This window comes from Gopherus flavomarginatus, chromosome 9 (assembly GCF_025201925.1).
Source record: "Gopherus flavomarginatus isolate rGopFla2 chromosome 9, rGopFla2.mat.asm, whole genome shotgun sequence".
NCBI classification, from domain to species: Eukaryota; Metazoa; Chordata; order Testudines; family Testudinidae; genus Gopherus; species Gopherus flavomarginatus.
This window is the reverse complement of record NC_066625.1, coordinates 19,982,808-20,007,016: the sequence shown is the minus strand read 5'-3', so window position 1 is coordinate 20,007,016 and position 24,209 is coordinate 19,982,808. Positions and strand designations below refer to the sequence as shown.

Genomic DNA, 24,209 nt, shown 5'->3' with positions numbered 1-24,209 from the left:
TTTTTTTTGTTCTACAAATAAAAGCACACAAATCATATTTTAATATCAATAGTCTTACCTTTCTAATGTGATGGATGTGCCCTCTCTCCCCCGCCACAGAGCTGAGGCTGGGAAGGAAGGGGGTCTCTCCTCAGCAGCCAAAGCCCTGCACGTCCCAAATTCCCCCCCCCACCACGTCTTCTTACCCCACTGCCCTCCCCCCACCTACTCCCTAACCCCTGCAAGGCCACCGCCTCACTTTACATGTGCATCTTCTCCAGGGTCCGGGCACCTAATTAGTGGAGCCACACCTGTGCAGCTCCACTAATTAGGTGGGTGGCCCTTCCTTCTCTCATGTGCGACTGCCCAGGTGCGCACCTTAGAGGGAACTATCCGCGGACCACCTGAATGGAGGCTGCAGACCACTAGTCCACAGACCACAGTTTGAGAACCTCTGTGCTAAAGAATATAAAGAATTAAATGTTGAATTTTACGTACAAAATGATTTTTTTTTCAAAAAGGTATGTGAATACTAACAAGGTCAACAACAGCTTAAGTTCCTTCTTAGTATATCAGATTGCACCCGACTGATACTTAGAGAATACTTAAATGTAATGCTTTATAACCTTCTATTTAGTGTTTGTGTCTGAAGTGCGTATAAAACAATAACAATTTGACTTCATTTGAACAAATGATACTTTATTTTTGAAAAGTGACTGAAGACGGCACTTCCATTTTGTGACCAGTGCATCAGGGTGTAGCATCCAGGAAAAGAAAATGCCTATACTGTATTAATTGAATAGTAAGACAAAGGGAAGGGTCGGCTGGATTAGGAAAGAATTAGCTGGCCAGTGGCTCTTTCTGTAGCATAATTGCATGTCTACATCCATTGGGATTTAAACTGACTCACTCGAATTTGCATTTCTGACTAGGTTCTCAAGGTGAATTACTCAATGTAAACCTTTTCAAAATACCTTTCTTGATAAAATAAGTGTTTGCGACACCTAAAACTTCCATTTATACATTGGAGAGAAGGCAGCTGTGCTCTTATCATTGCCATCAGAGTGGGTGGGTGTGGCATTGGAACTAAGTTGCCTTATGCAGTGCTAAATATTGTCTTCTCTTCCCCCTTGCTGCAGTGTAGTTTGCGAGCGTGTTTATTCACTGGCTTTTGTTCCGTTGAAATCTCCATCTCTTGAATCAGCTTCCTCTTCTGAACCCTCTGCATTTTCAATTATTCTTCTGCCTCCAGATCTACGGGAGGGGGCAAAAGATGCTGGCTCATTTCCCCTCCTGCAGTAAGAAAACAGGCTTTAGTTTATTTAAACTCTTTACAAATTAAGACTGGACTAAGTGTACAAAGCCCAGTAACTGCATCGGTGGGACTGAGGATCGGAAATGCAAAGAAGTCAGGGAAGTTATGGCTTCAAGGCAACTTTCTGTAGCCCTTGTTGGTACTTTGTATTGGTGTCTATGGCTGGGTGGGGCTCGTGAGTCTGTGTAACATGGGACTGTAACTGGCTTTCTGACATTGTGCGTGCAAAATCACAGCCCTGCTATAGCTATTGCACTTGTTTGTTTTGAAAAGCCCAGTCCAAACAGAGACTAAGTAACTGATTTTGCACATAAAGGAGTGTGTGTGTGTGTGTGTGTGTGTGTGTGTGTGTGTGTGTGTGTGTGTGTGTGTGTGTGTGTGTGTGTGTGTGTGTGTGTGTGTGTGTGTGTGTGAAGGAGGGGACTGGAAATGCAGGTACCTGGATCTAGCAGCATTCAGGACTGCATCCTTGCTGCCAGGGGAAGATTCAGAGGGATTGCCCTGGATTTCTGAACAGAGCATGAATATGCCCTTGCAAGTAGAGATTATTGAAGGCCTTTATTGTGTTGGAACTGTAAGATTACAGCTGCTTTTCTGCAGTAGCCACACATTCCACCGCAGAGGTGCACAAGTGTTAAATCTTTTCTATCCTAGCGAATGAAGAACGGCCTTCTGCTTGCTTTGTAGGTAGGGACGGGAAATTGATTTGTGTAGAACAGTGAAGCTCCCACTCCCTGCATGCACACCCTTACGGACTCTACCACTGTGCACAGGAGTGGAGTGTCACTCATTCAGCGGGGAGCAGTGCACACCTTCCTCCCCAGGGACTACATCCATGCCTCTTGTGAGATTAATGGGATGTGCTTTTCACAGAGAAGCTCACAGAATGCACTTTCTTCCAGCTTGCCCCTTTCCCCCACCTTCCATTATCTCACAGCCATAGACCAAGCATGGAGAATTCTCCCCCTCCCCCAATCCTAGTTCCATTGGGGGGGCTAGAGTATAAGAGGGAGGGGGGAGAGAGAGAGAGGAGAAGACCTGAGGCACTGCAAGTGGCAGTTTAGAAGTAAAAACAGCTTCTCAGCCACAGTCGTGTTACTTCAGCAGGATAGTAAAATTGCTAGTAAAATGGTGGCTGCTATCACTTTCCCATTGTTAAGCAAACCTTCTGTAAAGGCTTGAGAGCTCAGATATAAGCAAGGAAATTCATGATCACTGAATAATGTGCAAATATGACTAATGTGAGGCTAAACATCCAACTACTCATGTTGGGGTATAGCAATCATGCCAAAATACTTCAGGTTTCTTTTTGTCCTAGCAAAAGTCTAAGTCAGTTTCACTTATATCAAAGCCACTAATCAAGCCCAAAAGTCAATCTACCGTAATGGGTAAGCATGTAAAAATGTTAGCTACAGCAAGCAATTAACTAGCCAATACAACCTAGTTTGAGAACTAGTTAGTTATCCTGTCACTGATAACATGCAATGTAAAACAAAAGAGGGCATCCATTTCTGCTCTGTTACACACTTGGCAAACAGCTCTCTCTCTCCTATACAATATTTAAGATTCACTGCTACTGTTTAAGATATGAAAGGAAGTGGCACGGGCTGAGGGACGTGCTGGCTGCCCTTCCTGCAGCCCCCATTGGCCTGGAGCGGCGGACTGCAGCCAGTGGGAGCCGCGATCGGCCGAACCTGTGGACGTGGCAGGTAAACAAACCAGCTTGGCCCGCGAGGGGCTTTCCCCGAACAGGCGGCAGCCTAAGTTTGAGAACCACTGCACTAACATACCATAGACCAATCCCTAGTTTACATATATAAATTGCAATAATGGAACTGAAGTCCAGGTCGTTAAAATTGGTACAAACCCCTATGTAATGCTTATTTCAGTTTAGCTTAAATCATGCTTCTTAAACTAACTTGGATATAAGCCAGGTTTATATTTATTTAAGAATGTCCACACAGTCATCTGTACTGGTTTACCTAAAATCAACTTTAAATCACACCATTAGATAAACTGGTGCAATGTTGTATGTAGACAAAGGGAGAAAGGGAAAATGTTATGCCAGAGGTGAAGAACCCCCATGTCTACTGCAAGCTGAAAAACCCTTGCAAAGCACTTCATTTAGTTTGTATTTCACTTTCCATTTAATCTAGCTTTGAATAAGCACTACTACACCCCAACCACAAACTCTACAGCCCTGTACTAATCACATGCAAATATGTTACATTGACTTAAAGGCAGTTGCTGGGACAAAATGTCATCTTTAAATATTTGTGTAATAAGAAGAAAGCCCCGTATTTGTAAAAAGAGAAGATCCACAAATATTACAGAATGCTATTTTCTTAGCATCACTTCTGCAGGTGTAAAGTAAGATGCTGTTTAGCTTAAAGCATCAAAGCAATACAACTTCAGTAGGGTATTTCCATGCGTTAAACAGCAGTGACTCCATCCTATGTCAGAACATGTAGGCATGCCTCGTAATGTATACAAATAGCTGCTCTATAAGTGTATATATAGTAGCTATTCAGTACAGGTGTATATTGATGTGCTTTGGAGGGCAGGAGCTTATCCTCAATCTATGATTAGATCGCTTTGTTTGTATGGCAGACTTCATGCAAATAATTTTTTTCCAAAGCACATGTAAGATTAAATAGTCTTACCAACTGATTACATTAAAGAATTCACCATATGAAATGTGCATTGGTAGTACTGTGAAATTCTAACATGCTGCAACATCTCTGTTCATATCCATTATGTGCCTTTAATGTTTTCAGCTGTTTTAATTAATCAAAGCTATATTTTGTTTGCAAAACTTCCATGTTTAATTGGGACTTTAAAAAGTGCAAGGAAGACTATTTTCATGCAGAAATTAAAAAAAGAGCAACTCATATGTCTTCTGTCAGCAGAGTTTATGAGAAAAGTGAGAATGCAATATTTGCAAATCCATGTCATAACACAACCTAGCTGTAAGACGAATAACTGACAAACAGCTGATGGAAAAGAGTTATTGTAATATTTGTCTCCTTTGATACAACAAATTGATGACAAGATATCCAAGCCTTCACAGTTTGCAGAAATCTCACATAAAATTTACTTGGGCAAAAGGAAAATGGAAATTTGTGCACCACAAGCTAGCTGCAAAGTTGAAGGCATGATACCTGCTTAGTCACTGCGAAGGTTCCTGTGTCCCTCTGAAACAGAGATAGAGAGTCCCGAGCAGTTATGCTAAGCACATGGTCATTATCACTTTCAAGTAAGTTACCTTCAAATAATTAAACAAAGTACATTATAGCATATTCTTGAAAATGCTGGTGAGTAGAAGTGAGCCTTGGACTGCGTCATGAATATGTACTATCCATAAATCTAGCAGTCACTTGGACAATAGATGGAAGGATTTGATTAGGCAGATAGTTTAATTTTTTTTTATTAACGAGCATGAACTAAATTTACACAGGAAGATGTTGTAGGGGCAGCAGTTTCCCTTTAACCAGTTGGTCTCTTTGTTCATGCCACTGGCATCACAGGCTTGACAGCTGTATTAAAGCTTAGGAGTGTTGATAGAGCTGCTTGACTACTGTATTATTTGGCTTCTTTTATTTAATGAGAAAACAGAAGTGGCTAGTTTGATACTTTTCTCAGTTACACAGTGAAGCTGAAACTCTACTGGTCAATGTGTGAAAAAGGGAGGCAACTTGGGCAAGTGTCACGGGGTGCATGTGCTTTGCCTTTGCCCTGGTTTACACTACAAGCTTAAGTTGGTATAATGATGTCGTTCCGTGGGGGAGTGGAAAATTCATCCCCCTGAGTGACACAGTTATACCAACCTAACTCCTGGCCTAGACAGTGCTATATTGACAGGAGGGCTTCTCCTGTGGCCCTAGCTACTGCCTCAGGGAGGTGGAGTACCTACAGCGATGGGAGACGCTCTCCCCTTTTCATCGATGGTGTCGTCACTAAGCGCTACAGCATCAAAGCTGCATGCTGCCGCTCTGTAAGTGTCAACAAGCCCTTTGACTCCCTACAGAACGTCAAGTCTCTGAACTTCAGGAGTATCACTTTAGTCATCTCTCCAGTGTGTCGGGGGTGAGGAGGGACAGGTGACTAGCTTCAAGAGTGCTAACTAGTACTGCACATAATAAATATCATGGCAGGTAGGTCCATCAATGGCTACTAGCCAAGATGGTCAGGGGTGCAACACCATGGTCTGGGTGTCTCTAAACCTGACTGCAAGAAGCTGGGACTGAACAACGGGACAGATCACTTGATAAATTGCCCTGTTTTGTTCATTCCCTCTGAAGCACCTGTCACTGGCCCCCTGTAGGAAGACAAGATGCTGGATTAATGGACCACCCAGAATGGCCATTCTTATATGTTCTTAATATCACTATCAAGGGTTAATATCACTATCAAGGGTCTCGGCAGTCATGATGCCTAACTCAGCTCTTATTGTAGCCAATAGGCATTTTATCATTAACTTCAATGGGAGTAGAGGTAAATGAGTGCTGAATGCTTTTGAAACATCTCACCCCTGAAAGGTGAAATCCTGGCCCTATTGAAGTCAAGAGTGTTGCCATTGATTTTGGTGGGGTCATGACTTCATCTCAAGTCTTTGAAGCAGGGGTAGCATTTTTATTATTGGTGGATTTATCATTGGGCGGATGTGGGGAACCCATAACTCTCCAGCATCAACAGGGTGTTTCTTCTTAACCAAGTTTCTTTCCTCAAATTCTGCTATAGTTTAGAATTCTAAATCTCTCATTAGTGGACAGAAAAGAGCTAGTAAAAAACAAAGCCACCCTACCTGAGTTTGCTCTTCAGTGTAGCCATCTCCCGGCCCATGGCCTCATTACTTTCAGCTGCTTCGTCCAACTCTCTCTGCAGTTTCCTGCGATTTGCATTGATGCGCTGGGCCTCTTCCTCAGCCTCTTCCAACTGTCTTTTCAGTTGTTTTACTCGGGCGGTGCTCTTATCAGCCTGAGCGAGAAGTAAGAGGAATGTTTAGAGTTTTGAGTTTCCTTTAAAGAGATCAGAATGTTTTCCGTTCCTCCGTCTGTACCCCTTTATTCACGTTGATGTACTTTCCGGACTCTCTACACCTGCAAGTTGCTGCTGTGGCCTCTATTGTGACATCCCAGTTGGATTAGCTCTGCTCTTTTGGACCGCATGTATTTGATGTGTCTCAACTGAAATTAGCACGTTAGGCTCTGAGATGAAGAGTGGTCCCTGTATGAAGCTCAGATGGCTACAGGAGGCCAGTTGGGACAGGCATCTGAACCCAGTAAGTTATAACCCAGTGCCCAGTCAGGCTGTTCTAGTTGGCTGGTTGGCAGGACCAGCGCCCTGGCAGTCGGTCATTGCCTTGGTATGGAGGATAGAGAATCTTGCTGTCAAGCATGAGTCTTGTTAAGGACTTTACAGCGAAAAAAAGCTGTTTTCTCTTCCACTGGCAAATGTCCTATTTGGCAGCCCCTGTGAGGGTCCTGCTGACTTGCATTCACAATGAGGCACAACACAGCATACTATGCCAGAGTTGTCCTGACTCTTTGGGAGACACTGCTCCAACAGTCTCATTAATCCAGAGTTCCTCCGCCTAGGGCTAGCAACCAGAGGCCCTTTCAGGCTGGGATCTGGGCAATTGGTTGCTCTCTCTCAGCCTAAACCCTTCCTTTGAAAGGCCTGCTTCCAGAACGAGGCTCAGCTGCCTTCCCCGCCGCCTTGGACTCTTTCGAGCCAGAGCAGGCGCGACCCTAAAAACCGCTCAATGCCAACTGTAAGAGGGTCGATTGTTCTATAACAGCAACTCCTATCAGGCCTGACAAAGTTGCTACACTTAGCACACAGTTTTCATAGTATTTGTCTATAAAGAATGTCATTGAGATCCTAAATGAAAGCCAGGATAACACTGGTCATTAATATCATTGTAAAATGTATGTAAGGAATTAAAAAATATTTTCCAGTATACACACACAGTCTGAATCCAGGCAGGTTGACAAACAGGTTTTTGCAAGACAAGGGATGTGGATTCGCCCCTCTGTCTTGGTTCACATGTACATTAAGCATTGTAAGCCAACACAATGGAAACCCTGTTTGCATTCAACCTCAATATGAGGATGTAAAGTCAATTCAGAACATCAGGGAATAAAGTCGAAAGGTGGGGGTGGGAGGAATCATCCTGACTCCGGGGATCAACAACTTGGGAGGATATAAGGGGTGCAAAAGGACATTGCTTTATCCTTCACCAAGGCAGCCAGTGTGGGTGGAGATACTCTCAACTAAAGGCAAACTACTTTAGATCAGGAATTAGCCTGTTAAAGATGAGTTTAGACTCTAGGAAGCATTATACTTTTTGTTCTATCCTTCACCAAGGCAGCCAGTGTGGGTGGAGATACTCTCACCTAAAGGCAAACTACTTTAGATCAGGAATTAGCCTGTTAAAGATGAGTTTAGACTCTAGGAAGCATTATACTTTTTGTTCTATATGTACCCATTTACGTCTCCATTATTATCCTTAGTAGCTTTTAAATCTTTGATAATAGAACTTACACTTGCCTTCACAATAACCTCACAGCACTAAGATGTACTTATTAGGGGCTGATCCTCACTTGGATCCAACAAGCTAGTGTGTATGCTGTCCCTCTAGCGAAAGCAAACCTGGTAGGACGTGGGTTGGCATTTGCCTAGCACGAGCCTGTATAGAGGTCTGTGGAGGCTAGGAAGGCAGTGCTTGTGTGGCCAGAGGCAGCTGGTGTCAGGGAGCTGAGCTACAGAGGGCACAGACAAGACTACTTCATGCTAGAGGCAGGTAGTGGTGAGGTGCCTCACAAGCCTGGGTATTCACACCAGCCCTTTCCTCCCCTGCTGGATCCCCATCACATGGTGCATTACCTGATCCTTGTATTGTTCTGCTTGCTTTCTTTCATCTTCAACCTGCAGCAAGACCTCTTTGAGCTTCTTGTCCTTCTGGCGCAATGTCTTGGCTGTGACCTGCTTCTCTCTGCAAATGACAGCATGACACTGACTGATCTGGAAAATGGAGGACTCTGAGGTGCACAGGGCTTTTGAAAACAAGCATGAGCGATCCTCGTATTAAAAGCCTTCCTCAGAATAATGCTATTGACGTCTATAAAAACTGAAGGATGCAGCAGCAGCTTCTCCCATGGTCAACTCATTATACCCTTGTCCTGTGTGTGTTTCTAGATGTGAAAGCAGGGAGCATTTGCCCACACTTGTATCTTTGTATAGCCATCTGCCACATTTCAAATGGCTGGAGTTTTGTTTTGGTTTTTTTAACTAGTTGTTTACTAGTTTTTCGCTTACAGCCAAACCCTGCTTCTTTAGTCAGAAAGTGAATAAAAATAGGGGACTGCAAGAGCGTTTTGGAGGGAAAGGACACTTTCCCTCCTCCCAGGTGGCAGGTGTGGAGCTAGTGCACAGCACAGCTCTTCGTAAGCTCTGAGCTTACGGAGGTCTTCTCCAGGCAGGATTATGGTCCAGCAGATCTATGCATTCTATGGAGCCACTGGCCCTGCTGGCCTATTCACAATCCACTCCCCTTTCTCCATTTATTCCCACTGCAGAGCTTGGCTTCGTATCATATGAGAGATGCAGTGTTGGCTCATTTGACCTGTCCCTGCTCATACATCATTTCCACTGTGATTTAGGCCTCCTGCTGCCATGGAATGGAGTCATTTACCACCTCACCTGTGCAGGCTTTTGCCATTTAAATGGGTTAGAAGAGAGAGTTAAGACAGACAGCAGCCTGGCTTCTTATCACGGGCAATTGACAATGGGCTGAGTATTCTCAGATATTTACTTTGAATAATCTACGGTTCTCAGAATCACACTCGTGTCCGAGATAACAGCTGCAGTGAGAGAAGCAGAGGCTCTGGCCTGATGCAGGCACCAACAGCGCCCACAACAAGCAAATGCAACTGAGCGTCCAAAAGTGACGACGGTGCAGACCCACGCCCCGACCACAATCCAGCACAGTTTGGCAGCTAGTCAGCTATTCTGCATTGGCAGTGCGAGGAGGTTGGTAATTACTGCATGTGCACATGAGGCCTGAAATGATGCCCAGTTGCATGTGTAAAGGGCCAAGTCCAGCCCCCAACCAGAATAAATGGTCTGGTCCTGGTTACACTGAGACAGAAGGAATCTTTCCCTTTGTCCTCAAATTGCAAAACTCTGCTCCCTCCCACTGCTTAAGTGCTGTTCTCAGCCCGGGAAGAGATAAATAGAACCAGACAGCCATGCACCCTAACAGACAGAGAACTCCCTTGGAGCTGAGTACCATGCTAACTAGACACCTTTGCAGAACTTGCTGTCCTGCCAGTGAAGTCAAGATCTGGCCCAAAACAACAGGACTAGCACTAATGAAATGGTCCTGCAGCCAGTATAGAATGTAAAGGAGGGTAAACTAATCGGTTTTCAGAGTAGTTTCTGTAGAAACCTAGAGAATAAGATGCTGCATCTAGGGTTTTTGGCAAGCCCACAGAATTCTACAGCAGGGAAACTTTTTTTCCATTAAATTCTAGAAGATGTTTCAATAATAAATTCTTCTCAAAGCTGGCCCTGTGCAAGCTTTTGATAAGAACCAGTCATTTTCCAAAGAAACACTGCTCATGTGTGAGAGACTCTTTACCAAACCTTAATGTCACTAATAGACTCCTGGAAAACCTCTAGTTTTTTTGATGTATTAAAACAGGGGGGGTCAATAGGTGGACCGTGGGCCAAACCCAGACTGCCAGACACTTTTGAACCAATAGTGAAATCTTTTTATTTACCTATTACCGTTATTATTGTTGTTTTTTTTTGTATTATTCTCTCTGAAATCTGGAATTTGACTATACCACGACCAAGAAATTTGGCCCTTGACAAAAATAGCAGATTACCTGTATTAGAATCACTCAATAAAAGGATGGCTTTACCAGTGAGGGATGAGTTGTAGTGTCCAAGTACCTGGATTCCTGTTCCACTTGCTCCTCAAGCTGAGCAATTTTGGCCTCCAGAGAAGCAATTGTAGCCTTAAACTTGGACTTCACAGCTCCTTCCATTTCCTGCAGTTTAGCCTTCAGCTCTTTGTTCTGCCTCTCCAGTTGCTGCCGAGCACTCTCATTCTTCTGTGCCACTGTGCGCTCTGTTACCAACTCATTATTCAGCTGCTCTGACTGAAATATTTAGGAAAAGCACTTTAAGAATCTACAGCTGTTACCTTAGGCTTGGGAAAAGGGAGTTAGACCAATTTAATATAAAACTTAAAGTCTCTTTCTGGGAGCTCTCTGAAGGTGTGTTCAAAAACACACACACACTTGGATGAGTACAGACACACACACACATGCATTAATAATACACACATACACCCTACACCCCTCTTCTAGACACACTTGAATGGACTTTACCTGCTGTACTGCTTTCCTGAAGCGATCACTCATTGCCTCCATATTACCTTGTTCCTCTTCTAGCTCTTCCTCCAGTTGGGAGATTCTAGCTTCCAGGCGACGTTTCTCATCCTGGAGGCTTGTCCTGTAAGTTTAAATTTGCAAAGCCTGTAATTTTTGGTTTTGAGCAGTTGACCATGGTCTTGCAACACACTGGAAGGTGCTGAAGACTCATGGAGAACCAGGAAGTATTCTTGAAATGAGTCTACCTGTGCTGCCACCTTATTTATGTTACTAGAGACCTCACTTGCCCTTTTCTGCTGGCTTTCATATCTATGAATCACTTATAAGCAGACCCATTGATTTAATGAAATTAGCCACATGTTTGTAGCTAAGCATATGTGCATGTGTTGGCAAGATTGGAGCTACAGATCGCTTTTCAGGACATAAAAATTGACTACTGAGAGGTATTTAGCAAGGCTTTGGTACACTTGAAAATAATTGTCTATTCTTACCTCCCAGAGGCAGCATTTGCAAGTTCTTCGGCCAGTTCCTCTTTCTCCAGATCAGCATGTTTGCGTGCCCTTTCTGCAGCAGCCAGATCCTTGCGGAAACAAACAGCCAATGTATTAAAGAAATGAAGAGTGTTAAACAAAGTTCAGTCCAACCATTTAGTCCTATGGGGTGAGAGACCGATCAGCCATAATGTCTTTTTAAACCCAACCACCGTCAGACATTTCTGTCACCAGAATATTAATTTATGATTCTATAGTCACAGACTAACGGAACAAAAATATGCATTATCCAACCCATCAGCAGTTTGTGTTTTATTGTGCTTCTAGATACAAGAATTGCATCCATTTAAAACATGATGAAAGACGTCAGGAGTACAAAATTATTGAAAAAGTCATAGGGGGTGTAAGAGACATCACACTTTCTTTTCCATCCAGTGAAACATATCTTCTTATGGGTTAATAGTTTTAAAGGAAGCTCTTGGTACTCAGCAACTCTAAGCACTGTGGCCCATTTAAATGGAAGTCAAGCACCTAAATATCTTTGAGGATCTGGGTCTTGGTTTTTACTGAGGTCCACAGAACCTGCTATAAGAGATTCTGACTGTAGCTTTCCTTGCACCACAGCCAATATCACTTTTTTTTTTTTTTAATGATTTGGTTCTCTCAAGTACAACTCAGTTTTGTTACCGAAGATCTTGTGCAGTCTGCATTCTAGTACTCTCTAATATTCACACTTTACCTCTTGCAGCTGCATAAGTTCTGCTTCCAGGTTCTTGGCTTTTTTCTCATTTTCTCTGGCTGTAGCAAATATCTCTTCTCTTGAGGCACGGGCATCATCAAGCTCTCGCTGGAAGTCCTTCATCTGACTCTGGTTTCAGACAGTTAAAAAGAAAAGGATGGATTTGTATTTGTCAGTGATTATCACAGTTTTGTTGAAAAGAAAATTAGATGAAAACAAAGCAAGTACTAATTTCCATATAACTACAAAACTGACCGTGTGGACCCGTCTGCCACGCACGAACAGTTCCATAATGCACTTTGATCTAGTTTGCTTTGAAACAGGACTGGGTCAACACTCTATGGAACTTTTAGTGCGCAGTTACAGCATCCACCCAGATAGTTAGTACGCTGCAGGCTAGCGTGCGGTAGATTTATACCCCAGCTTGCTGCATGCTAACTCACCATCTAGACAATCCGTCAGTGTGATTAAGAGTTGGCTTGTCAAGTCTCAATCCTCCCCTCGATCACTGATCGCTACGTACAGCGTTTTTGAAAACAGGCTACTATTCATGCAGGTGCAAATGTGATAGCTGGTTTTTCAAAAATATATAGTGCTATGTTCATGTACTGGAGAGCCAATTTGGAGTCCTATCGCCACATCTGGCCTTTTTTGCTTCACCTCTTCAATGGAACCCTTAGGGTTTCCACAGAGATGCCAATGGCACATCAGTGCTGATCAGTTAGTTGTGGTGACTCTGTCCACTGTCCACTCTCTAAGCCAGCTATCTCAAGGTCACTCAAATTACATTAACTAAGCATTTTGGATCTGGGGTCTTGGTTCAAATGTAGGAGCAGGATTTTATAATTGTACTATGAGAATTAATGTGTGATTTGATTTCATACTGCCAGCCATCCTTTTTGAATAGCAGAAAGGAATGACAGACCAAAACAATCCTTATGACTGATTATGGTCACCCTTTTGTTTTAGGATAAGTTATAATGTCTACTGTGGTTTTCCTATCTGTATTACAAATTAGGCCCTCTAGTTAAATATACATTTCTTTGTTGTAAGGTTTTAGTAAGAGACAGGATCTTGTATTATATCTGTGTTAAGGAGATTAGAGAAATGTTGAGGGCCTGAAGCCCCAGTGTGAATTGTTTTAGTTATAAGATTTAGCAAGGCTTGATTTGCAATGTATTCTGCTGAATATAAAATACTGCTGCCTGTATACCTTTTTAAGGTTTTTGTAAGATTGTTTGTTTGTGTGAATGAGGAATGCATCCATCAGGAAAAGATAAGGTGTGAAAGCCATCACAAATGTCCAGATGGTCAAGAAAAAGTGAGAGACTTGGAAAAAACCAGAAGACAATCAGAAAACCTCCATTGTATCCGATGCTAAACATGTTAGCAGCATTGACAACCTCAGAGGTGAGGCAGAAAGGCAAGAGGACAATAGGAGATAACATGGGAAGACTGACAATAACCATCAAATGATAATAGCAGAAAACCCCAAGATTAACACCACTTAAGAACTAATGATTACAGGATGACATTGCAAAATGCATGGCCTCAAATGGGAATTTACAACTAGAAAGCTGGGGTGTTTTGCCATGGAACTCTGGGTTCAGTCCTGCAAAGCCTCGGAGCATCGGATCGTGACTGACAGAGCTCAGCTCCACACTCATGCTCAGTCTAACTAGCCATTAGATTGACTTGAGTTACAACAGACTGGTAACGATAAACATCAACTGGCAGGTGTGTGTGTGTGTGTGTGTGTGTGTGTGTGTGTGTGACTAAAAAGCATATGCTAACTGTTGTATTTTCAATAAATGTGGCGTATTTGCCTTTTTCCCCCTGAAAAGATCCCGTGTGCTTTGCATAACAACTCAAACCCCTCTCTAATGTTATATCTATATCTAGCATCAAGGTCACAAATGACGACATCTAATTTCCACTTGCTGTTATACAAGTCACATCAATGGCCCAACAGAAAACTATTCAGTCTCAGGAGCCACAAACCTGTAGTTTACGAAGTTGCTTAATGGCTTCTTCCCGAGCCTTGTTAGCAGAGTCAACCTGACCTTCCAGATCCTTAATGTCAACTTCTAATTTCTTTTTAGCTGCAGTTGCCAGGCCACGTTGCTTACGCTCATCTTCCAGTTCTGTTTCATACTCATGGAGCTAAACAATAGCAAAGAAGATTTTGTTTAGGATTACTGGTACACTTTAGCACACTTAGACACACTTTACTTACACCCGGCTTGCGTATACTGTGGCATTCTAGGGGCTTGCCGACAGGTGGTAAAAGCTCCAGTAGTTTTCCAATACCACTGACTGCTGAAATAAATTCTCATTTGGCTCAAATGCTGGCGTTCGGTATGGTAAAAGACCAGTTTGATTCAGTCCTGAGGGATACATGTGTAGTTTAGTTGGTGAATGGAATATTTGTGTTTGTAGTCACAATATCACCTCTACCAACAAGATCTACATTGTTTGTTTTCCCTTCCAGAATTTTTGGATCAGTTCATTGTCATTTAATGATTCATCCAGGGAAGCCAGGTATTATATTTGGGATCCATCTTTTACTACTTGCACTGAAAGCTTGGGGAGCATTTTAGCCATTATGTCAGAGTTAATAATTCAGGTGATTTACACTAAATGGAATCTCACTGTTAAATCACTATCTTCTACAGTCAGATTCCTTACACTGAAATAGCCACAAGCCATAACACTGCTATAACGACAGCTCATTTTTTAAGCAAAGCAAAATGGTCTACGTAGCTTTTATTCAGCCAAGCACAAGGAAGAAGAATGTTTGGTTCTTATTATCCTGAAGCACTTACTAATAATGGCGTGAACCAGGGGATTTGCAATTAGTTTGAGTACGCATTTACAGTGTCACTGATAACGAATTATACCTGTTTAAGCAGCTGTCTCCTCTTCTCCTCATTCTGTTCATCTCGAGCTTGCAAGTCTCTTTCAAACTGTCCTTTTAGTGCCTGCATGTTAACCTCCAATCTAAGCTTGGCATCTTCAGTAGCCTGTAGCTCATCCTCCAATTCCTCTAATTGTGTCTTCATCTCCTCCACTTGTTGTTCCAGGGCACGTTTGGACTTCTCCAAATCATGGACCTTTCATGCAATGAGAAATCAATAGAATGTTTTTATTTATTGTAATCAATCTGAAAATACATATTGCTGGAACATGATCATTCTATAGCATGGGACAAATTGGAATACATGAATGGTGGAGAGAGAATGGATTAAGTTTCAAGGACACCCACAAAAAAGTGGCAAACTAGCATTTTTTGTACCCTTATAAATCTATTTGAAAAGGCAAAATTCAGCTTATTCATAGACTGAGACTCTGGATACCCAATGTTATCCCAGGATTCATTTTAGTCTAAACACCTACAATTGTGGAAATAAACCCTTAGTGGTAGTGATGTGATCATACCACTAAAATAAGAGATAGGAAGCAATATCCCCTTTCAAATCAAGTTAGCAGTGCTCCTTTTGTTCCTTTAATTTTTATTTCCTTCTGAAGCTCTTAGCTCACAGACACCTGCTAGAGCCATCACGCTGCTTTGGATCCTGTCACAACTGAACTCTGCCAAGTCAACTGAGGAAATTTCTTTTAGCCACAGTGGTAGCTGCTGGCAAAATCAAATCCAATCAATAAATTCAGATTTGCAAACCTTACAACTTGGAAGCTGCTTACTGGGTTAGCAAATACTTCTCAGTCTCTGCTTTAATTTTGTCTTCTCTCAGAAATGAGGCAAATAATCCTTTTCAAGATCAATAACTTTCTGTTGCTCAGTAAAGTCAAGACTAAAGAAGGCTTGTAAGCATAATTCTTTGCTGAGTCTGTGATAGGGCCAGATGCAGATGGAATTGCTCATGGAATTCTGCATAAAACTTCTGACATTGTTGAATGGATTTTATACTGTGAAGAACTCTCCACACTGAAAATGTAGATCTTGGTGGCATTAACTATTAATTTAAGTGATTATCCCTGAAATAGTTATATGGGATATATATTGTGAGACTTACATTCTTGCCAACATCGTCCTTGGAGCTAACTAGATCTTCCATTTCCGCTTTCAACAATTTGTTGGTTCTCTCCAGTTCTTCTTTGGCTTCCAAAGCTTCCTCAAGAGCTCGGGCCAAGGACAAAGCCTTTGTTTCTTTTTCTCTAGCTTCAGCTTCTGCTCTGTCCCTTTCGTCTGCATATTTGGAAGAGATGTTTTTCTCTTCAGCTAGCATCTATAAACCAATAACATAAAAATTCTCAGTTTGAGCACAGTAATCCTGTTAAGGCATTAAGTGTAGGGTTTTCTAGTGCATTAGTGTTGTCAACTACTAATGACTACAGAGAAAGGTCCCTGTATGTGCAGACACAAAATTAATCAAGGCATAAATAATTCAACCTTAATCTTTTTTTATAACTATGTTAATTCCCACTCAACAACTTACTCTCTGCACCCAGGACTCCCAGCGAAGTTAGGTTATGACATAAAGGGAGTTAACCATAAGCTCATACCTGATCAAACTTCTTCTGCTTTTTCTCCAGGTTGGAGACCAGCTGGCGTTGGTTGTCCAAGTCCACTATCAGATCATCCAGCTCCTGCTGGAGTCTGTTCTTGGTTTTTTCCAGTTTGTCATAAGAAGCAGCTTTTTCCTCAAACTGTTGTGTGAGCCCTTCAATTTCCTTCTGGAATTTCTTTTTGCCTTCCTCCATACTCTCTATTGTGCTGGTATATTCCTGTAGCTTCTTCTTGGAGTCAGAGAGCTGAAATTTGAATTCAAGGAATGAAACAAGTCTGTATAGCAGAGGCACTCTAAGTTTGCACAACAGCAGGCTGCATATGACATCATCCAAGGAACCCATAAGCGTGCACCTAACTCACTCAAGCTGACGGCAGTCACTCATCTTTAACATTATGAGGCAGCCTACAGATGCTTTAGGCCCATCGCACCAGACTCCATCATGAGGCGAGTGATCTTGCACCAAGGTGTGGCCAGTAGTCCTGTGGTCACAGTTTCCTCTGCATTAAGAAGAGGCTACTGGCTGCCCTGTAGAATTCCATAGGCTACAGCTGGTCTACAGGTCATATACTTGCCGCTTCTGGCCTAGTAACGATAGTTCGCTGTCTAACATGTATAGGGATAACTGGAGATCTGAAATCTATGGTCCTATTGTAAAGACTCTGCACTAGAGCTAATGTTCTAACTGTGCCACTGTACCTGTACTGTCAGTGTCGAAATATGTCGCTCTAGGTTTTGTTTTGCTTCTGCTTCTTCCTCCAACTGCTCTTGCAGGCTGTTATTTTCTGCCTCCAGCTGGCGAAGCTTGGTAGTTATGGTCAGTTTCTGCCGAGTTTCCTCCTGAAGCAGCTCCTACAGAGATCATCATAATAGAACATGGTCATTTTTTGTTCTTTTTCAATATGTTTTATACAGGTTATCCCAGTGGGAAGCCTACCTGTGTATCCTGTAGCTGAGATCCCAAGCTTGCAACATCCTTAGTGAGTTTGATTGCCTTGGTTTCTGCGTCACTGAGCAAACCGGTAACATTTTCTACTTCAACCTAAAGAAAAATCACATTGAATTTTTTCAGTCATTTTGTGTAGCTTCAATCTCATCTACCCCAGCTATGTTTGAGATGGGTCCGGACTGGACTCTTGAATCGCACTTTGTATTTGAATGCCAGGACCAGAATCTGCTCCTGTGCTTCTGGATCACTTTCAGAAGAGGCCTATTTTCCAGTTCAGATATAATTCAAGACAGAAAAAATCATGTCAGAATGGTGGATATTGCCAAAGTTTAGCTAAGAGAATTTGTGAGATTTCAGTGCTGTGGAACCAATCCGCAGCAGGTAGGCATATGTTTGGGGTGGAGGTTTTGGAGAATTCTGTCACAGGCAACTTTATTGAACCTCCCTTTGTCCAGTAGAGCTGTAGAACAGCTCCATGCAAAGGGTGCCTTGATTTTGTGCCCCACTCCCTCTGTCACACTCCCTAGTTGAGTGGAGAGTTCTATACCCAATGGAGTGCAACTTGTTATGAAGAAATTGATTTTTTTTCAAATGCAAATACAAAATAAAACTGTATTCTATTTCCACAAGTTTTTACTACATAACATACAGAGGCCTGGTCTACACTGAGGGGGGGATCGATCTAAGTTATGCAGCTTCAGCTACGTGAATAACGTAGCTGAAGTCAACATACTTTGATCTACCTACCATGGTGTCTTCACTGTGATAGGTCTACTGCTGACGCTCCCCCGTAGACTTTGCATATGCTTCTCGCTCCAGTGGAGTACCAGAGTCGACAGGAAAGCGCTTGGTGGTTGATTTATTATATCTTCATTAGACGCAATAAATTGACCCCCCCCCGCTGGATCGATCGCTCTGGAGGTAAGTGTAGACCTCCTAAGAAGCCTTTTTTGCTGCATTTGTGAATTAACAGTTCTTGGGAATGGGCATTTAGTAAGAAATAAGTAATGGTTTGTACTAGCAATACCACTGTGTGGGACCCAGAATACGTCAGTCACTCTATATCCAGTTGTCCCACTGAGCCTCTCAGGTCACTGAAGAAGGTATTTCTTACCTGTAACTTATGGACTTTTTCATTGAGTTCCACCCGGATGCGCTCTCCATCGGTGTATTTGGACTGTAACTCCTGAAGCTGCACTTCCAGCTTCTTCTTTTTGTACTCCACATCTTGTTTGGCCTGAGTTAATGACCTGATTTCAGTACTTAGGTCAGCATTTTCTTTCTCTAATGTCTGCTTGGTCTTGTCCAAGTTTACTTTGGCCTGAATGCATAAGGCAAAGAAAAATACGTTGTGTAAAAGAAATCCACCATGTCTAATACATAAATCCATTATCAGGGTAGTGGTTTTCAGTTTACCCGTTTAAATTGCTCCAGCTGTTCTGTTAGCTCCTCAACAGCTTGAGTATGCTTTTGCCTCATTTCCTGGACCTGGGCTTCATGAGTCCGAGTTTCCTCGTCCAGAGCTCTCTTCAGCACCGTGACCTCCTGTTCCCTCTTTGCTCTGGAAAGCAATACACACATGAATGGAACAGCTGGCCGACAATCTAATCACACAGGAAACTCTGTTATTGCACAGCTGTGAGATGATAAATAATGGCAGCAGCAGCAGAACTTTTATAGTAGCACTTTAGAACTGTTAGTTAATGAAGTGACTTGCCCAGTCCTACATAGGGCAACACTGTCAGAGCCTGAATAAGAATCCAAGAGTTCCTTGCACTGGGGCGTGTGCTTACAGCCTATGTTGTTCTATCCAGATGTGCAGATCTTTACACATCACTAGATATGTGTCATGCAATATTTTACTGAAATGGTGCTTTCTGATTTTATGTCTTTTATAATGACTTTGGCTACATTTGTTTTTCTGCCATGTGCTAGGTCTTTATACCTGAGCTCTTGCTGTGTAGCTGTGCTATCCAAGGTATCTTCAAGTTCTGTTTTCAGGGCCTCCAGCTCTTCACTCAGGTCTCTCTTTTGTTTTTCTGCTTTGTTTCTTGCTGCTCTCTCAGAATCCAAGTCTTCCTGGAGATCAGAGATGTGACCTTCCAGCTCACGGATTTTTTTGAGAGCATTATTCTTCTGAGCAATTTCATCTTCAAGCCTGGAAAACAAAGTATGATGTAAATATAAAAAAATATTCAACTATGTCGAGCTGTTGGGAACTGATGGTATGATTTCAATCTGAATAACCTAAGTGAATCCATGTTAGGTTTTTTTTAAATTTTACTAGGAAATGTAATTAATCCACACCAGGTAATAGATAAGATAACATAACATCTTATGTTAGTATAGCTTAAACTGTGTATAAAAGGGTAAGGTTTTCTGAATGACCTAACTCTTAGTCCTTTAGAAATCCATAGGACCTTTACCATTGACCTCGGTATGAACAGAATTAGGCCAGCTCCAAGAGTTTTTGAAAATCCCATCCTAAATATATGTTTGAATGTATGTGCTAGGTTCAGCTTTTAGTTCATTGTGCAGACAGTCCTAACCAGCATGGACAGAGAGAGACAGAAGTAGATTTGGTGTCCTCATCTCTTGGATGACACAGACAATTGGGAGGATCACTGGTATCTGCGGAGTAAGACTTTCTCAACTGTTTGACATGTAAGAAACTGGACCCCCAATGCAGGAAAGAGATATGGAAGGGAGGGGAGGGGAGGCTTGGGAAAATGATTGTTGCACCTGGATGGGGAGAGAGTATCCCAGAGGATATTGAGGTGTGGAAGGATCTTACTGCTTAGTGGGGGCTTGGTGGCCAATGACGTTTCAAGCCCTGATTTCTCATGGCCTGAGGATCCTGCTTCTACTTAAGTCTATGGGAAACACCCCCCTCCCATTCATTTGAATGGGTCAGGGGCAGGGGCAGACTTGTAGTAATTTGCAGTGTATTTTTTCTATAACCTGCACTTCAAAGTGCAGAGATCAGATTGAGAGCTGAACTTTCACAAAGTGTGGGTGGGGATTGGTGTGTGCATGTCCAGAACTGGAGTTTCAGCTCAGGCCCTTCTGTCAGTAGGAGTTGGATACCTGGCAAGAGCGGCCTGCAGCTCTTCCTCCTTTTTGGCCAGCTGCATCTTTAGTTCAGCAATCTGCGCCTGCAGGTCTGCAATCTGCTCATGCAAATCACTGGCGTCTCCCTCCAGCTTCCTCTTTGTTTTCTCCAGTTCTTGTCTGCTCTTCTCTTCTTTCTTCAGTCGCACTGGAAAAATAAGGATTCTTGTCAGGATAGTGAGTCAGCCCAAGGAATTCTCAAAGTGATCCTGAACATAGGTACGTATACACGGAAAACCAGTGAGATCACTGTTCTTCTCCATTTGGTTATATGCTGAATACAAGGCAATTTTCTTTTTGTAGTGATGGCTAGTGACTTGCAACTCGCACCCAAACTTTACTTTCTGTCCATCTATAAAATCAGAACTCTCTGCTCCCCAGTATTCTGAATAGTGTCACCAGATGTCTCGATTTTATAGGGACAGTCACAACTTTGGGGTCTTTTTCTTATATAGGCTCCTATTACCCCCCACCCCATCCTGATTTTTCACGTTTGCTGTCTGGTCACTAATTCTGAAGCACTACTTTTTGCCATATTTTCTTTTTTGTGCTGACTCTAACAAAATAGGGACCTCTGTTTTGCTTATGCATTGTGCCCATCCCATAGTTTTTGTAGGTTGGGTTCATTCTCCAAGAAACACAAATGAAACTGTTAATTTCTTTTACCTTTATCTGACTTGGATTTAAAAAAAAAAAGATTAATAAATGAAAGCCTCGGTTTCTCATAAATATTGTAATACATAATTCTAACTGGCCCCAGAATACTGAATCTGGCAAATACCATTTGAAATTAAAAGGGAAAAACAAACATACAAAACCATTAAAATTACAATTGTGTTACTTGGAAAGAGCCCCCCAGGGCTGTCATTAAAAATAAATTTTATTTGGTAATTGTTACAGAATTTCATGTTCTGGCATTTCAGAAAACCTAGATGGTAAATTTATCGTCTCTATTTTTTTAAAGGAGTCTTTTAAAAATACAACTCAAATAAGCAATTGATATAAAACCACCTTTGGTTTACAATACCTTCCAGTTCTGAAATCATTGATTCATGTTTGTTTTTCAGCTTTGTAAGGTTTTTGGCTTTTTCTTCTTCTTCTGCAAGATTTGTTGTTAAATCACTTATTCTCTCTTCAAGGAGTTTTCTTTCCTTAAGGAGAAAGAGTTTCCATTTACAGACAGAACTTATATTATTTTTGCTCATGAAATGCCAACGTACACACTAAAAAATAAATCAGATCTTTTTAAATGCCACATTTCCTGACAGTGTCATGTAGCACTTTGATTATAGAGGAGATAGAAAGTGGTGGATGCTTTCTATGAGATTAACTAGACTATTAGATTCTTTATACCCACTCTACGCTAGCAAGTACTTGGGCACCAATTCAGGAAAGTATTTTAACACATGCATACTTCCAGTGCATTTCTGAATCATGGCCTTAGGGTTTATGGGTGAAATTCCTTCTGTCCAGAGGACCAGCACAAGGCCTATGCATAATTAAAGCCCTCAAAATAGGATGTAAGTGGTGCATGAAGTGCTGCCCCTCTGCACAAGGTAACTCTACGTACTTAGCTGGATGCATAAGAAGTTGTACCAGTTATCCCAGATTGGGAGGAACACACAGATATCCTTTAGCAAATGTTATTGCACATCTGTCTTTTATCTCTTAGTATTCAATTGTTTTAGAAAGCAAGTGGTATGGACATCCATGGAGATGGCACCAAGACGTAGCAGTAATATATTTAAACAACAGTTAGATGATTATGTACAATTTTACAAGTTAAAAGGAATTAGTGAGTTTTGTGCATAGAGGGAGCTGTCTGCTCTTTCTAGGAGCTAAGAGGGAATGTTTCCACTGATCTTGTTTAACTGCTATGGGGATTTTTGCTTGGAGATATTTTTGCCATTAGAGGACTCAAAAAGCCAACAACATTTAGATTTTTAATAGTCTAGGATAAACATGACAATGTTGTCACCAGCCCATTCCAGACACAAAGGGCTTATGGCCTGCTAGCTATGTGACTATGAAGGGCTAAGTTATTGTTACCACCAAAGCTGAAGAGGAGATCTTTTCATCTTACATTGATTTTGTGCTAAAACTGGGCCTATGACACTGACCTTGGTCAGCTTGTTGTTCTGATCATCCATTACGAGAATGTCATCTTCCATTTTCTTTATCTTGGCCTCCGCTGTTACTTTCTCAAGTTGTAGTTTTTGCCTTGCAGCTTCTTCTTCTTCCAGCTGGTCCTCAAGGTCCTTTTTGGTAGGGAAAAAAGGTCCCCAAAAACATGAATTCTAGAATGAATGTACTACAGGGCCTATTTTAGGCCTGCTCAAACCTATGTGGGCATATTAAAAGCTTTTCTAGTTTTAAGAAATGGTTGACCCATAAGGGTCTTGACAATACAGAAGGAAAGATTTAGTAATCTAGCCATTTAGAAAAGAAACTCTAAATATTTTAAATTGGGATAGGGGAAGAATGTGCCTGTCTACTATAAAGAATTACATGGAGGGGAAAACAGCAGAAATGCATTCCTACTACTATGTAGCACAGGGGTTCTCAAACTGGGGGTTGTGACCCCTCAGGGGGCCACGAGGTTATTACATGGGGGGTTGCAAGCTGTCAGCCTCCACCCCAAACCCCTCTCTGCCTCTAGCATTTATAATCGTGTTAAATGTAAAAAAGGTTTTTTAATTTATTAGGAGGGTTGCACTCAGAGGCTTGCTGTGTGAAGGGGGTCACCAATACAAATGTTTGAGAACCATTAGTATAGCAGATACATATTCCGCAAAGTACTATATAGCAGCTACTTTCATATGATCAGTAGTTGCCAATTTTGTCAGCAAGGTGCAGTTGTATGAGCTGTACATAGGTTACAGTACCAGCATTTGTTGTTGCATCTTTTTCTTCTCAGTTTGCAACTGGTGACTACGTTCCTCCTCCTCTTCAATCCTGGCCTCCATTTCATGCAGGATCTCCTCCAGCTCTTGCTTCTTAGCAGCTAGGCGGACTCTCATCTCTTCAGCTTCAGCATACAGTTCGGTCTCGGCCTGAAGCTGTTCCTGAAGGAGATTCTTTTCTTCACACAGCTAAGCAGATAAATGGATATGCATTTAAAACTTAGCTCACAAGTTACCCAGTGCTGCTTTCTTTAAGAAATATGTGGACAAATTGGAGAGACTGTCCAGAGAAGAGCAACCAGAGTAATATAAAGTTTAGAAAACCTGACCTATGAGGAAAGGTTAAAAAAATTGGGGATTGCTCACTCTTGAGAAAAGAAGACTGAGTGGCGACGTGTTAAGTCAGATATGTTACAGGCTGTTATAAAGAGGACGATGACTTACTGTTCTCCATGTCCACCAAAGGTTATGTGATGGGGCAAGGCCAGATGGCTACAGTAAAGTACTGAGGAACAGGTATGTTAGTCCCAGGCTAAACAAATCCCTAGGACCATGGTAACCAAATGGCAGTTGCTCCAGGTTAATCAAGGCACCTGGGGCCAATTAAGATCTTTCTAGAAGGCAGTGGAGATAGCTACATTGATTAGAACACCTGCAGCCAATCAACGCAGGCTAATCAGGGCACCTGTGTTTAAAAAGGAGCTCACTCCAGTCAGGCATGGAGGAGCCAGAGGAGAAGGAATGTGTGTGAGGAGCTGGGAGTGAGAGAGTGTACTGCTGGAGGATTGA

General features: G+C 42.1%; 1 protein-coding gene across 2 annotated transcripts in view; it reads right to left on the bottom strand.

The window, feature by feature from the left end:
• Positions 1-657: 657 nt before the first annotated feature.
• Positions 658-24,209, bottom strand: part of MYH11 (myosin heavy chain 11) — a 100,068-nt gene continuing 76,516 nt past the window's right edge. Inside the window, exons 22-42 of one of the 2 annotated variants that reach the window (XM_050967677.1) lie at positions 23,403-23,609; positions 22,638-22,775; positions 21,545-21,668; positions 20,494-20,665; positions 19,352-19,564; positions 18,823-18,967; positions 18,521-18,727; positions 17,395-17,499; positions 17,157-17,309; positions 16,453-16,701; positions 15,963-16,175; positions 14,829-15,041; positions 13,930-14,091; positions 11,929-12,057; positions 11,190-11,278; positions 10,696-10,819; positions 10,256-10,464; positions 8,183-8,291; positions 6,099-6,271; positions 4,456-4,488; positions 1,174-1,272 (exon numbers count right to left, since the gene is read on the bottom strand). In XM_050967677.1, the coding sequence (XP_050823634.1) occupies positions 4,464-4,488; positions 6,099-6,271; positions 8,183-8,291; positions 10,256-10,464; positions 10,696-10,819; positions 11,190-11,278; positions 11,929-12,057; positions 13,930-14,091; positions 14,829-15,041; positions 15,963-16,175; positions 16,453-16,701; positions 17,157-17,309; positions 17,395-17,499; positions 18,521-18,727; positions 18,823-18,967; positions 19,352-19,564; positions 20,494-20,665; positions 21,545-21,668; positions 22,638-22,775; positions 23,403-23,609 (3,159 nt within the window). In that variant the 3' untranslated portion in view covers positions 1,174-1,272; positions 4,456-4,463. Of the gene's footprint in view, positions 1,273-4,455; positions 4,489-6,098; positions 6,272-8,182; positions 8,292-10,255; positions 10,465-10,695; positions 10,820-11,189; positions 11,279-11,928; positions 12,058-13,929; positions 14,092-14,828; positions 15,042-15,962; positions 16,176-16,452; positions 16,702-17,156; positions 17,310-17,394; positions 17,500-18,520; positions 18,728-18,822; positions 18,968-19,351; positions 19,565-20,493; positions 20,666-21,544; positions 21,669-22,637; positions 22,776-23,402; positions 23,610-24,209 lie in introns of both variants that reach the window. The other variant, XM_050967676.1, reaches the window with a different exon arrangement.